General features: G+C 37.4%; 1 protein-coding gene and 1 long non-coding RNA gene across 3 annotated transcripts in view; one reads left to right on the top strand and one right to left on the bottom strand.

The window, feature by feature from the left end:
* The window catches only part of LOC127979312 (uncharacterized), a 12745-nt gene extending 3274 nt beyond the window's left edge, over positions 1-9471 (top strand). The window contains exons 2-3 of the long non-coding RNA XR_008158775.1: positions 251-382; positions 9351-9471. This is a non-coding gene — a long non-coding RNA (uncharacterized LOC127979312). The remainder of the gene's footprint in view (positions 1-250; positions 383-9350) is intronic.
* On the bottom strand, positions 2175-15648 carry LOC127979298 (GAS2-like protein 3). 2 transcript variants are annotated; one of them, XM_052584667.1, is made up of 9 exons: positions 15485-15648; positions 11305-11360; positions 9357-9534; positions 7846-7955; positions 7635-7773; positions 6453-6516; positions 5866-6001; positions 5239-5346; positions 2175-4453 (listed from the first exon to the last, which is right to left on the bottom strand). In XM_052584667.1, exons 2-9 carry the CDS (start codon positions 11329-11331, stop codon positions 3482-3484), a joined length of 1734 nt encoding a protein of 577 aa, XP_052440627.1. In that variant the 5' UTR covers positions 11332-11360; positions 15485-15648; the 3' UTR covers positions 2175-3481. The 2 variants fall into 2 exon arrangements, with proteins under 2 accessions (XP_052440627.1, XP_052440620.1); XM_052584660.1 differs by lacking the exon at positions 15485-15648 and adding an exon at positions 11708-11789.

Here is a 15648-nt window from a genome sequence, read left to right as displayed (position 1 = left end):
GTAAAAAAAAAAATAATAATAATAAGCAAAATGTCTTCAGATAAACATAACATTTGTGTTACTGAGATTAAAAAAAAAACAGAGGCCAAACCAGATGAAAAAAGTAACATAAAAGTAACATAACAAATTACTTTCCATAAAAAGTAACAAAGTAATGTAATTGGTTACTTTTCGAGGAAGTAACGCATTAATGTAATGAATTACTTTTAAAAGAAACACAGCTAATGACACATCATTTGGTTATTTTCAGGTCTGGGGGGAAAAGATCAAACCATTATGTCTGCATTTAAAGGAGTACAATCTGCGCTTTGTCGCAGCGGATGAACAGTAATTTACTCCCGGTCCCTTGCAACACCCGCCGGGCGGATATAAACGACACGGGGTGACTACATTCAACCATTACACGCACCCCTCTCACAAGTTATTCTGACACAAAATGGCGGAGACGACGCGAAAGACCCCATTTTGTCAAGCAGACGATAATAACAGTTCGAGGAAACTGAATTTTCTGTCTTTTTTAGCGCTATTTCGAGCGAGTTTGGGATGCGTTTTGCTGCGGGGCGCTGCTATGTTGAGCCGTCGTCCGCGCGCACCAGGTTTGACGCAGCTCGAGCGCTGCGCGAGTGAACGCGCACGAATAAATATATTTTTATCAAGCTAGATTAGATTTATATCATATATTTCAAATAACTTGACGAGGAATCATTTTATCTTCAAAGTCTGGAAGATATCTGACTGTTTCTGCTTCTTTAGATTTGTAAACCCAGTTCGCTCTGTATTAATAATCCGCTTCCGTGTTTTAATATCTAAAATCGTGTACTGTAAAGTTGTGTAAATGTATATTTTCTAAGAATTGCAGATGGTATAGCTGTACAAACCATGCATTATTATTACTGGAAACATCAAGAGGATTTTAAAATGTCAAGGCCCAGAAATGTGATTGAAATTGTCAAATATGATCATCTTGTGATCAGTATGCTTTTTTTTGTAAATGCAATCTCTTTAAAATTATATCATAAATATATCAATCAGGAAGGAAACAGAAATGCACAGACATAAAGACTGAGGAAAAGTTTAGTTTGCATCATCAGAGAAGTTATTAGACGTAAAATAGATTGTCCACTTATTTAATCTGTTTAGCATTAGTCTATCATCTGATGGATACACGAGCAAACCAGAATGATATATCCAGTCTGCTTAAACTCAGAGACAAGCCTAGATATTAAGTAGCAAATTAAGGTTTAGGAGGGGAAAAGACAAGCTGTAAGTAGCCAGATTATGTTCCATAAAAGTGGGTAGAGTTCGCCATCATGTGGTTAAACATCGAAAATGTTGTGTTTTACATTTCCACGGTTAAACCAAGAACATATGCAAATGCTAGAATTTGCCTAAGAAACACATTGATAGATTCTGAAATGCATCTGCATGCTAATTGAAAATAAACATTAATTCTTCACATCAAAATGCACTTATGCATAAACCATTGTTATTTTAGCTTCACTGAGATAATATATTTAATAGTCATATTTGTAATGTTTTTTCAGTAATTTTGTTGTCTTAATAATTATGTTTCTGTTTTAAAATGTCTAGAACATGTTTATTTTTATTTCAGTTTTAGGTATTTGAAGAGTTGAAGAGAATGGGAATGTTGACACCTGACTGAAAAACTTTCCACACATTTACATTACAAATACAAAGTTTTCTTTATATTTTCAGGTTAGCGTTTTTTATTTCAAATATTATTTTTTTTTTAAATAGTATTAGTTTTCTATAATAATCCTGGTATACACTTCTAATTAGATTGCATTGGTCGGTCAAATCTAAAATGTATGATCTTGTAGTTCGTCTTTTTAGCCACTAGGGCGCAGCACCATCACACACATGAGCTCTTATTATTATTTATTATATACGAGAAGATATTGATTTATTGTAGTGAATCTCATTTTCACTGTGGTATATGCAAGTTTCAATGTTGTACTTTCTGTAATTGTTATCATTTATGATTTTGTTGTCTTAAAATAAACTAAAATTGTTTTATCTGAAAGACTTCAGCTGCTTGGATTTCACATGCATCACACTGTAATATCATCCTGATATGTACACAATGCCAGATTAATCTTAATTTACCTGCTACTCTGAATTAATTAATCCACGTTCAAGTAGGCTAAAAATCATACACCATATAGATCTTTATTTGACAGAATGCAAAGAGCACAAATGAACAAAACAAAGAAAATAAGATACATTCAAAACATTTTCTTAAAGTGCTGGAAAAATATCTCTCACACAATCTGATGCACAAAAATATAATTAATCTTAGGGAAAAAAAAGAGAACAATTACCCTTACAAATGTATATTTATAGGCCACAAACTGGAAAATATTAAGCATTGTTCTGGACAGTAATAAAAGCTCAGGTGTTTATGAACATGACTGAGTCAGTAGTATTTGTGTGGTGAAATATAAAGGAGGTAGCATTTCATTTAATAACAGCTGGCTGTTCGACCAACTTAAAACATACAAATTAAACTGCAGTACCTTCCAAACTAACCATCCTGACTAAAAAAAAAAAAAGTCTTGATAATAAACCACACATTCATTCCAACAAGCACAAATCTAAGGCACATAATCCCTTAATAATCTTAAATAGTTTTTAAAATGTGCTGTAAAAAGATGCCACTCGAAATTCAAACATTAATTGCACTTTGGTTGCCATAGAGAGGTGTTTCTGGATATTATGGGGTGTCTGATAAGAGCTGAAACACCGGAGTGGATTTCCATCTATATGTGTTTCTTATGTAATACAGTAAGAGTGCTCTTAATGTAAATATGAAGTGGAAACAGACGTTTACATGCGTTACAGATCAGTGCCACATGATCTGAACACCCTGCATCTGCATCATACATCAAGACATTAGTCTGAACACACACACTTACTGCTTTACGACAGAATACACTGACATACAGCCGATACATGATTTGTGGAATTAATAAATGATGCCGATCCATTTATAATCTAACGAGGAGTCAAATCAGATCACGTTAACAGACATGAACTGACTTAAAATACCTTAAAAGATGCTGACCGTGATATGAGTTTGTTGATAACCGTGCATGAATTTAAACAATTAAACTAAACCTATAAAAGCTTGCTTAGCTAAAATAACGATAATTACAGTAGCTGAAGAAGAAATTAAAACCCTATTCATTTTTTTAAAATATAAAATGTATCCATTTCCCGACATATCCTGATGATTTTTTAGCTCGAAAACAGATGATGTCCTATTTAATTTAAATGAAAACGAAGCCGTTACAGACAGATGTGCAGCATGTTTAAGTCTCATTTTCATAGCTTCGCCTTTAATAAAACATATTGTCAATGTTTGAATTACAGGGACAGCACACGTCACAGCCTCATTTTCACTTAAATAAGAAAAAATGTAAAAATTAAATGTGGCATCAATATAAATATCCCAGCGTTCTTAGTTCTTTCCCCTTTTCTTACAGTTCATCTCAAAGTAGGGTTGGTCACGTTGGCTGGGTTTAGTCCGTGCCGTGTGTGTGTGGTCAGAGCTCGTAGACGCTGGTTTAGAGGCGCTGCTCTGGACGGGAGGGTTACCGCTGACTAGAGGTTTCCTGTGGGTCGTTTTAACGCTGACAGACACGACGGCTGTGTTCTGCTCTAGAGATTTACTCTTGCATGTCACAGAAGGTTTTGCGAGAGCAGTCGTCTGTTTGGGGTCATTCGGAGCCAAGCGAGGGGAACCAGGATAACCCTTCCTGGAATCTGAGTGCAGGGCGGAGGCAGGGGAAGGAGGGCGTCTCTGGGCGAGCAGCGAGCGGGTGGGGGCCAGAGGAGGGCGGGTGTTGCGCTGGACGGTTTTCGGTGCGGCTGAAGGTTTGGGCAGCTTGCTGGTGGGTTCGGGACAGGCGGGACTGCGAGGTTGAGACGGAGACCCACGCAGGTGCAGTTTGGTCCTGGAGCTGGCTGAAGGGGCTTTTTGGGAAACCCCTTTCGGGGCTGTCTGGGGAAGTGGGCTTCTTTTTGGGGCGGGCGACGAAAAAGGAGTGGTTCTCGGTGAAGCTGTGGGTGTGTGAAAAATCTTCCTGGGTACAGAAGCCTTACGAGGCATTGAGGGTGTGGAAGCGGGCGACCGGGTGACGCCGCGGGGCGTGTGTGGTTTGGGTTTGGACACAGACGTCGTGGAGGATGACGATGAAGAGGATGATTCTGGGAGAAGGTTAACGGCTGCGATGGGGTCCATCGTGGGGGGCTGGGCGGCCTGCACTGTGTGGGCGGGGCCTGAGCCGGACGGGCCTTTCTGATAGGCTAGAATCTTCTGCTCTAGAGTAGTGAACTGCAGCACGCGGTCGGGGTCGTATTTTAACAGAAACCCTTTCAGAGTGTCCCAACCTCCACCGACACGCACCATCACATGCTTCCCATGGAGCATCTAAGAGAGGAAGCACACCCAGAATTAAATACTAGTGATGCATCAAAATGCATTTTTATTCAAATGAAAATGAAAGTATATTTAACAAATGTACTTCATTTTCAACACTCAAATAAAATCTAAGGTTTAGGTAAAGGTTTTTATTTAGCCTAAAACCGAAAATAAAGTTGATTTAATAATCATTTAATCAAACTTACTAAATAAATCAACAAAAAAAACAAGACATTACACATTTTCTGAAACCCCCAAACAATAAAACAAAACTGAAACCAAAATTATTTCATAATCAATTAATCAAATGTATTTAATAATCAGGCTCAAATAAAAACTGAATTGTACTAACATATAAGCTGCACATTAGGCAGTTTTAAATGAGTCTAAAGACATGAGGAAAGTGCACTCAGATGAGTGTGTTATCTGCTCTTCTGCAATGTGACTTTAGCAGAATGTACCATTGCTGGTGTTTAAAATAGGCATGAAATACTTCTACTTTCTAAATGGAATGTATAAATGCATATTTCTTTTGGACCTCATAATGTTTAATTAAAATATCATAACTGGATCGTCTGGTGGAGGCGGGGTTTCATAGCTCTTAACATCAAGGGGCCATTAAACTCCGCCTCCACTTTTGAAAACCACGCCCACATCCAACATCCAATCAACAAGTGATAAATATAACCCAGCCCTGCCCTACATTTGAATCTTTTCTGATATTTACACTCAGACTGTTGCTACTTCCACTTTTATAATGACTTAAAGAAAACGGTCCCAAAGTCTGCTCCTACCCTGATGAACAGGATCTTGCCTCCGAGCCTGTAGCGTCCCTCAGACAGATACTCGATGGAAAACTTCTGTGAGCAGTTACAGCGAGGGTCGTCCTGGTCCGCATGATCCTACAAGAAGCGGAGTTTGTTTGGGTGAAACGAGAGAAAAATTCACTCATTTTCAAGATGGAAGTTAGCTCTGTTCTGAGCTCAGGACCCGAGGGTGTCCCGCTGGTTATTAGGGCTGAGAGACAAAAATGGGCTAAATTGTTCCCCGTGTGAAACATGTCTCTGAACAACAGCTGCTGTTTACACACTCAACAGACAATAGCAGAGCCTCATCATTGAGGAAAATACAACAAATAAAACACATTTTCTTAAATATTTCAGATGATTGCCGTGGTTATAAGGTTGTGTCCTCATAAACCATCCAAATCAGTGCACACACACACACACACACACACACACACACACACACACATGCACACACAAACAGAGTGTGTACTGCCGTATGCTGCACATTTTGCAGGTTGTCATTTGGATAATGCATGCATACAGAAAATTGCCATTTTCAAGGCAATGCTTCAACTCAAACTAAAAGCCTGATCTCAGTGTGTGTGTGTGTGTGTGTGTGTGTGTGATACTCACGGCGTGATACAGGGCTCCGTGCTGACAGCACACAGTGAATGTTTTCACTGGAGACGAGTGATCCGTCACCGTTAGACTTTCCTCCAGTTCAATTTCCTTCTCCAGTTTAACCAAAACCGGAGGCTCGATCCCAAACCTAAACCAACAAACAAAACACCCCATCAACACACTGTCCTAACAGTAAATCCTAACCTTTTACCAGCTAATCATTTTATACATGCAATTCAATATTTGTGTATAATGACCATTCAGTTGCATAAATGACTGCTGATTTCCTCACACGTCAAATTTATATAAAAAAGTTTTAAGGTAATCTGCATTCAGATGGTTATTTTTGCAAAATAGATCCCTTTACATTATACATTATCCTTAACTTACAGTTGCAGTTTTGTTCTTCTAGAAACTCTATACATTCAGATTCTCTACAGCACAAAAGTCCTGAAGCCAATTCACTCAAACCCTGTGAAATCCACATAAATTTGCCCCTCGACCCAACTTTAAATCCCCTAAAGCAGCCCCTGACCTCTGACCCCAGAGCACGCCCTGACATCAGTCACCTGCGGGATCATCAGAGCCGGTTCTCTTACCTGGAGACGATGCGTCCGATCTCCAGCAGACACAGACACACCTGCCGCGGTTCTTTATGCAGGACTGGTGACATAAGTGAATATAGTAAGGGTTTAACTAATAGATATCACTATACATTTAATAAATCATAGTACATTACAACAGCATTTTGTTTCTTTTAAATATCCAAACGAGGTAATATTTAATTAAAAATCCACTAAAAGTCTTGTTTGTTGACATATTAGAATGAAAGGTTTTTACGGAGGACATTATGAGCTTTTGTTTAGCTTGTTTTTTTGTATTTAATTTATAATTATTTCCCCCCTCATTTTTTTTTTCTTTTTTTTTTTTCTCAGTTAATAATTTTGGTGTTTTAAGTTAAACTTCAAATAAATTTATTTCAAGCTTTACTTCTAATAAGTATTATAATTTTAATGTAAACGTTATTTCAATTAATGAAAATGTTTTCAATAGCTTAATTAATAATAACTTCTGCTTCTTATTAAGGGCTTAAAATTACAAAAAGATCATTTATTAACTTCAACTCAGTAGTAAATGTTATTTTTCGTTAATAAAAATAATAAATGAACCATAGCAAGCAGATCTTTGAAATCAGTTTAGTTTTCTGGTTTAATTCTGTGCATTTTGTTTGAATGCTTTAATAACACGTCTAAACAAGTGAATTCATACATTTTTTGCAATTTAATATACTATTAAAAGGTTAACAATACTATTAATTGTTCATATTCAGAATTCAGTTTTTTAATGTTTCTGGATTCTGTGTTTTATGGTTTGTAAATGTATTACCAAAAAACTAATGAAAGCATCAAATATTACTTTAATTAATATTTTAAAATGTAATTTAAATGAATTAAAAAAAGTTTCAAAAAGCAAAGTGAAAAACAAAAACTGAATAACAACCTGCAGCACAACAGAGATGTATTATTGAAATTAAAATATGGAAAAATATTTTAATACATTATATTATTATTATTATTATTAAGTTAAGAAGTTAATTCTACTGTACAATAATGTATCAATACGTCCGTCACAATTTCTTCAAGTTAAACCGAACTTTTATTTTGGCGGGTTGTAGTGTTTTTCTGTGTGCATTTGATGACAGTTTTGTTTTAATTTTTATGAACAGATTCTTCTGTTCCATATTTCTGAATTTGTTGCAGCATAACCTAATGTTCTCTTACCCAAACCCTCAGACTCAAACAGAAAGGTCTCGTCCACTCCTATGTGACGACACCAGGACAGAAAATTCGCTGTGTTGTCGCGGGCGAAAAATGAACCAGGAGAGGCGTTTTTCTTGAACTGGATTTTCTTTAAGGGCAGCTGTTAACAAAACAGAGATGTGAATTATGCACAAACAGTCCTGCATCCCTACATCACACGTTCCTTACGCACCTGTGTTTCCGAGTCCTGTGGGATTTTACTCTGCAGAATTCCAACCAGACGACACAGTTTGACACCGTTGTCCAGCTCCTCCATGAAGCGCTCGGCTGTCACATGTTCACCTGCAAAAACACAAATATCTCCATGTTTCCAATGACCCGAGAACAACTACATAACTGACTATATTAAATAACCTTTAACTGAATTCAGCATCATTATGCCATCAAGAACTGGCTTTGATGATCAGTTCAATATATTATCATACTAAAACAGTGATATTAAAAGACTAGACTCAGTTACTGATGAAGTACACTATATACAGTTAAGCAGATGTGCCCAGTATATGAACACAAGCTATGCAACACACTCAATTGTACACCAAGCATTTTCCCATAGATAACAATTGCAAAAATGTGGCTTAATCCATTAAGAAAGTATTTGAAGATCAAATACTGTATGCACTATATTAATAAAGAATAATATGTACAAGCAAGCAGATGAGCCCAAAATATAAGCGCATCGTGCAAAGTTTCAAAATAGTGCAAAATGCTTAACATTTGTGTTCATATGCTAGACTCATCTCCTTGTATATAGTATGCAATAACCAAAAAATATTGCATGTATTTATATATCACCATATAAGTACACGTTAAAGTTACAGTTAGTGGACTGACTGACTGACTCCATGCTCATGTGGGTTGCCAGATTGAGGATGCACCCCAGGAACAATCTTCCCATTTCTCAGTTCATATAGCGTTTTAGATGGATGCCAAGGGTTTTTATGTCAGGTAGAATCTCTGATCTCTGACTCTGTTGGTTTGCTGGTTTGGCTGCACCATGTTGTGTTTTCAACAAAAAAAAAAAAAAAATCACTTTGGATAAAAGCATCAGCCAAATAAATACAAGTAAACCTGACAGGCCTATGCTGCATTTCTATGGCTGTTTTGCCCTCCAGGTCTCCGTGCCGGTCACATGACCAAAAACTATGAATAGTACATAAAATTCACACTTATGACAGCACAAAACAGTCACATTTTAGTATTTTGTATAAATACCACAAACAATGCATCAAACAATGGTGTAAACATCATTCAATGTAAACTGTGATATTTATAAATCACAGTTTCAAGGGAATAATCGACAATTATGATTTGTCATAAAGGATCTAAAAAACAAACAAACAAACAAACAAACAAACAAACAAACAGAGCAATAGTTTTACGTCTGAATGTTCTTTCGACCCGGGTGAACATGTTCAGCATGTGGACAGACAGGTAAAGGCAACACCCTCTATTCTTCTACCAAAACTGAGAGATTGAGTTCTTGTTTCGGGGGTTGTATATCACCGTTATACGAGAGCAAATGTCATTTCCCACACTTCTTTGCTTGATAGATGAGGCTTTGGGTTTCAGTTATTTGACCGACGAAAGGAAAAGGCATTTAGACTTATAATAGGAGTAATTTTTCACTTTCGTGCACTGATAGTGAGTCATAGACGGCTTGTTTTGTATTAGCAGGTTTACCCAGCATGCCGCTTAGCCAGATGGCCAGATCCTCCTGCATGGGCACCAGCGTGGCTTCGTGCCGCTTGGTCAACCACTGGTCATACTGGAACACATCAGTCAGACCCGGGCCGGGCCGGGGAGAGCGCAGGCTCCGGGGACTCTGTAACGGGACATCTAACTTCTCACCGAACCAAGCCTGAGAGAGAGAGAGAGAGAGAAAGAGAAAAACCAGATGGATCAACACAGAGAAACACAAAACTGTGTCTCTGGGCCACAATGACCCCTCACACAGATCCCACGCTCTCTCTCTCTTTCTGGAAATACAGCGATCCTGCTGAAATCAGGACAGTCAGAAACACTCAAGCTCTAATCAAACACATGACATCTTGGACAAGCAGAGGAGTAATAACATTTAGATAAAGCAACACTGGTAAAACCTCTCACAGGCTTCACACAAACATGCTGAAGGTAAAAGAAGTATTTAAACAAACCCCTAACAATAAGTATGAGAAATACTTCTAGTGATAGATACTTAATATTCCATAATATTATTGAATTAATTGCAACAAATTGACCTGAATTGAGCTGGATAATGACTATTTTCTAAAAATGTTTAGCTAACATAGCTAATGTCCAGTTTTTTGTCAAAATGTTTCATTTTTTCAGGGGTACGCGAAGATCGTTAAGGGAACAATGTATTTTATAATTTTGTTAACATTATATGAACGTCTCAGAAATGAAACATTCCATGAATGATACATGATGTTTTTGTGCTTATATTTTGAGAACATTATTAAATAACAGATAACTTTGAATAAACGTATTAATGCTACTAGAAAAAATATTTGTTTCCAGAATGTTTCCAATAGATTGATTCTTCAACATAAACATTGTTATTGAGGTGAACCGAATCAACACCGAATGAATGGTTTTATTTGGATGCGTCTCATATTTAAAGAAGCTGATGACTTATTATTTTCTGTTTATTACTTCAAAGCTGCTTTAAAACAATCTGTATTGTATTGTATTAACCCAATTCAAACATTTTATAGTGTTCAATCAAATCACACACACAGATGTTTCAATGGCTTTTCATAATGTGGTCAGTTCACACATGACATCAGATTTTACAGTTGGATAGACAGGATGGTGTGAAACCAGTAACACACGTCTGTGATGATCTAATTGGAATGTTCAAATTCAAATTTCAAATTCAAAGCAATTTAGAACCCAAATGGCGGGAACCATTGCCCTGAAGCCATATGGAGTCAGATGTCCACTTTAAGGAAAAGAGCAGATGAGTAGTTCATTTTTTCAATATATAATAGCTTTAATGTATATGTTCGCATAAATTAAGTTAGAAATTCACTGTTTTTGCTGAACCATCAATCGATCAGTTGATTTAAGAGAATTAATGTATCGGTATCAGTAAGTAGAAGATATATAATTGTGCAGCATTTAATATTAATTTTGTAAATTTAGATTAGCTTTGTCACCTAATGCTCACTTAAAGTTAATTTTATAAATACTGTGGATTTAATAACATACAATGATAAATTAATCAGTTTGAAACCAAATTAATCAATTTATCATTCTGTACATAATGTTTGCAATGTAGCATTTACAATTTTTGTTTATCTTGACAAAAAAAATCTGTCATAACATATAATAATTCTCATCTTATCTGTCTTCCAGACTTGCTTTTTATCATATGGAATAGTAATTCACACCACAGGACAGTGCTATAATTGTTTGACTTTGTCTGAACATGAAACTCTTCTCTAACTAGCTCAGATCTTGACCCACAATATCACCAACATTATTGTTTTAGAAGAAAATGTTCTATCACTATATAACTATCACACCTGTGATAGAAAAAAAAAACACAGTTCTTGAGGAGGAAGGTCCAAAATCCACCAGTCTCTAATTGCAAAAGCACATATATAAAAATCATAAAGTTTCATACCTGCAATCCAGCCTGAACTGCCATCATTAGTAACAAGAGAGATTCACGTCTACATTCTGAAAGAGAAACAGATAAAAACCTTTAAAGGAGTCTGATAAAAACAGACGCACATCAGCTCAGACACACCAGTTATTTCCTGCAAACACACACACACACAGCGTTCATGTCAGTTTACTTCACTTAAACCCTGTCTGTCCCGTCACAGATCGGATAATCATCGCCTACAGCTCATTGCTCATTTAATGATGACCCAAAAAAAATCACTGTGACCAAATACCAGAGGAGACCGAAAGATTAAGACAGTTCAGTCAACATAAGCACAGCTGAGGAAACAAAAGCAAAAGCACACTCACACACACACGATGTCAGTCACACACTCATGTGATCTCAGTGAGACGCTCACCTGACGAACACATGCACCTAAACACAGTAAATCACAACACACACACACACACCGATTTACTGACAGACGATGACTAGTGAAGCCGCTCAGCAAACCCTCATTCAATCCCAGCCAAGCACTTACAAAGGTCCTATTGTTACAACCTCCTCATGTGCTCCCCACAAACACACACACACACACACACACACACACACACACACACACGAGTCCAAGGTTCATTTGCTCGCGCTCAGTCCTTCCCAACAAACTCCTCCATGACAGCACACAATAAAATCTGGACATTTTTTGAAGGGCACCAAGAGAATAAACAATCTCTTTCAATCTTCACCCAGACACAAAAGACACACAGAGAGAGAGAGCTCAAGTGCACTTCAAGCCCACAAAATGTCAAGTGGAGGAGAACAGTGCAGGAGACACAAACCCAGAACTGATGTCTGTGGGTTATGAAGCAGGTGGCAGAGTGGCTCCGGGTCTCAAGGGCCACATTTCTCTTCCAGAACATAACAGTCAGTGGAAAGAGTCCGTCACTAACGGACACGCTAGCCGAGAAACACGTCCAACCAATCTCTGTTTATTTACAACAGTGTGTGCCTCCAAAATCCACCGCGTGTCTGAGTTTGAAATTCAAATGCTGTCATCATTTACTCACCCTCATGTTGTTCCAAAACATGCAATTATCTTTTTCATATTTATCAAATTCTCAAAAGTAGATGGAGAAAAATAGGTGTCAAGCTTAAAAGGGTAAAAAAAAATTAAATAAAGAATAAATAAATACTTAGAATTGATGTTCTAGTTTCAGAAGAATTTAAATATGGACTAGATTTTATGATGCACGAGAGAGTCAACAATCCCTTTAACATATGACTAATTAAAGATCCAGCCTAAATGACATAATTCCCTATATGAATAAGAGAATCACATTTAGCAGGTCCTCAAAATACGAAGGTGACAAATACTGTTAAACTTCAAATAGGACAAGAAAAGTATCATATAAATAACAATAATGCACTTTTATGTACTATGTCCTTCCCTTTGATGAAAAAAAGAAAAACATTTCTCTAATTAAAATTAAATACTTCCTTTTATGTTCCATCGAACAATGAAATCATTTTGAAACAACATTACGATGCATTTTTTAACTATTTAAACTTTCTGCCCAGAACATAGCACAGACAGATAAAATCATGAGTAACTCAGTGGCAGTGTAGCTGCCAACAACGAACACAGAACAACAGTGACTTTTGGAGCAGAAATGAGGCTGGGCAGAACATCAGACAGAACACAATGCATTCTAACGTTGTAATCCTACTATAATGAACATCTGTGTGAGTTTCAGTCGATTAGTCGTGTTAATTAAATGCAACAACACAAAGGTAGCGAGGGCTGGAGTGTCCACATGGCTCCTCATATAATCACGTAAGAGGATCACGCTTCCAGACGCATCCTCGTTGGCTGGCACGTGGCACATGCATGTTTGTGTGCATGTATGTGCACCAGTAGCTTGCACATGGGTCCCAAATATAGCCGGCCATCGATTAAAGCCCCTATCATTCCTGCCTTTTTGTGGCATTGCTTGTGATCTTAATTGGCTTGTCACTTGCTTTCATTAGTAGGCAGAACCATCAACACTTTTGGAGAAATGTAGCATTTGCAAACACTTGCTCACCAGTGGATCCTCTGCAGTGAATGGGTGCCGTCAGAATGAAAGTCCAAACAGCTGATAAAAACATCACAATAATCCACACAACTAATCCAAAATTCTAACTCCAGTCCATCAATGTCTTGTGAAGCCTGAAGATGCGTGTTTGTAAGAAACAAATCCATCATTAATAAGAGGAGTCTATAATCCATCATCTGGTCTGAATAAGGGGAGAAATGTGCACAGACCAAGCAGGTTTTACAAGCCAAAACTGATCTAAACATATAACTGGGTGGATTTTGATGTGATAGACAACAGGGGATGAACTTTTTCACGGGGAGCTTTCTAATGGACTCGTATTTTAACAAAAAGCGACAGTTTGAAGTTAAAAATGTCTAGATGGATTTGTTTCTTACAAATGTGCAGGTTTTGGCTTCTCAAGACATTAACTGATGGACTGGAGTGGTGTGGATTATTTGTGGATGTTTTTATCAGCTGTTTAGACTCATTCTGACGGCACCCATTCACTGCTGTGCATCCATTGCAGAGCAAATGATGTGATGCTACATTTCTCAAAATCTGATGAAGAAAAAACTAACTCAGCTACATCTTGGATAGCCTGATATCCAAGCTATTTCTTTAACCAACACTCTGTCTTGAATCTAGTGTCTTCCTTGACAGCATTCAAAAGTTGCAATACACTCACGATGCTCAAAAATATACAAACATTCTTAAAATGCTGTTAATGAAAACACCTAGGTTTTTGGACACAGTCAAGACAGGAGTCACAGCAGGTTTTAGAGAATCACTTCTCACAGTTTGAAGTATAATCCCCATTGAAAAGACAAAAAGGAAAAACTATGTTCTCATGCTTCTACAATTACAAAACAAAGATCCAATTCACCAAAACAAAGTGATCAACACAGTTCACCATAACAATGACCTCACCACAATGCTTCGGAAATAAAAGATCCAGAATTGCATGCCAATATACATACTCTAAAACATAAAACCAGAGCAGTTCACACTCTTTAAAATAAACGCTCCAAATGTGGGTTTTTGCAGTGATGCCACAGAAGAACCATTTGGGTTCCACAAAGAACCTTTCAGTGATCAGTTCTTCAGAGAACCATCAATGTCAATAAAGAACCTTTATTAGTGCAGGACACCAATACTGGCAAAACCGGCACTTAAAACCAATGGAGACGCTCCATAGTATAATGTAAACAGAAGCCTTTGTCATGGTTGTTATAAGACACTTATAATTAACCATTAAATAGCACAGTAGGTCTGTTGCTCCTCCGTCCCACTAATCATCTGCTCCGAGTCATTAATAAACAAACAGTAATCCACGATTCATAACATGTGCACCAGAGATCATGGGAAATTAATCCCAACATTCATTTCAGGATTTCCCCCTTCACCCTCCTCTCAAGCTCAAGGACCCCCTGATGCATGTATCAGGCAGATGGTCAGCAAAGCTACAGGACATGGGGTGTTTTTGGGGTGGCTTACAAGCATAGCAATCACAAAATTCAAGATGCCATTAAATCCACACTATATATTTTCTAAATGCATGTTATAGGCCTTATCATAAACAATTCATCTGTGCATTTGCTTCAAAGTTTTTGATCAAAATGTCATCACTGGACATTCTGAAAAAAATTAATAGTTGCTTTAGGAATCAGTACATATAGTATTTTATTTTTTATATTTGTCTATTCAGTTTATTGAATGCTCCTGCTAAATACACCTATTGCACATGAAAATTAAGATACACCCAGCTCAAATTTTAAGATCTGATCAATTCAAACCCTAAAAATATGATCCACTATCTCAAATATGTGCGATGTATTTTTAAATACATAGTGAGCCATGACGCATTTCAATGGAAAAGTCATGCAACTTCCTTATAACTCTCATCTTTCAGTGTAAATGCCAAAAATAAAAAGACCGGATTTTATCACTTAAGACAGGTTTGTTGACATTTTATACACGTATTCTCTTTTAAAACAAACACATAAACACCATACAAACAAAGTCATCCCTCTCTCTCTCTCGCTCGCTCACTTACTCCCGTCCGGTTTCGAGAGTCTGGAACTGAGAGTCTGTAAAAAAACTACATGAAATAAACTCACCAGCGTTGAATGTGTGTGTTTAGTTGTTTCAGTGATTAGTTGTCTTCATCCACGTTTTGCTCCGCCGCTGCAGGGGCGTGCACGCCTGGGATGGGTGCGTGGACGCGCATCAGCTGAAGCGGGAGCTCCTTCTCCACGCGTCCTGGAATGTTCAGTAGAGAAGG

Source organism: Carassius gibelio, chromosome A4, assembly GCF_023724105.1.
Source record: "Carassius gibelio isolate Cgi1373 ecotype wild population from Czech Republic chromosome A4, carGib1.2-hapl.c, whole genome shotgun sequence".
NCBI classification, from domain to species: domain Eukaryota; kingdom Metazoa; phylum Chordata; class Actinopteri; order Cypriniformes; family Cyprinidae; genus Carassius; species Carassius gibelio.
Note: the sequence above shows the minus strand (reverse complement) of the source record. Positions and strands in the feature narration are given on the sequence as shown.

Excerpts from the sequence above, each read along its gene's own strand:
- LOC127979298 (XM_052584660.1), bottom strand. Across the intron at positions 9,535-11,304 it reads CAGTTCAGGCTGGATTGCAG|GCTTGGTTCGGTGAGAAGTT; the intron begins GTATGAAACTTT and ends TCTCTCTCTCAG. Across the intron at positions 5,347-5,865 it reads ACGGAGCCCTGTATCACGCC|GATCATGCGGACCAGGACGA; the intron begins GTGAGTATCACA and ends CGCTTCTTGTAG.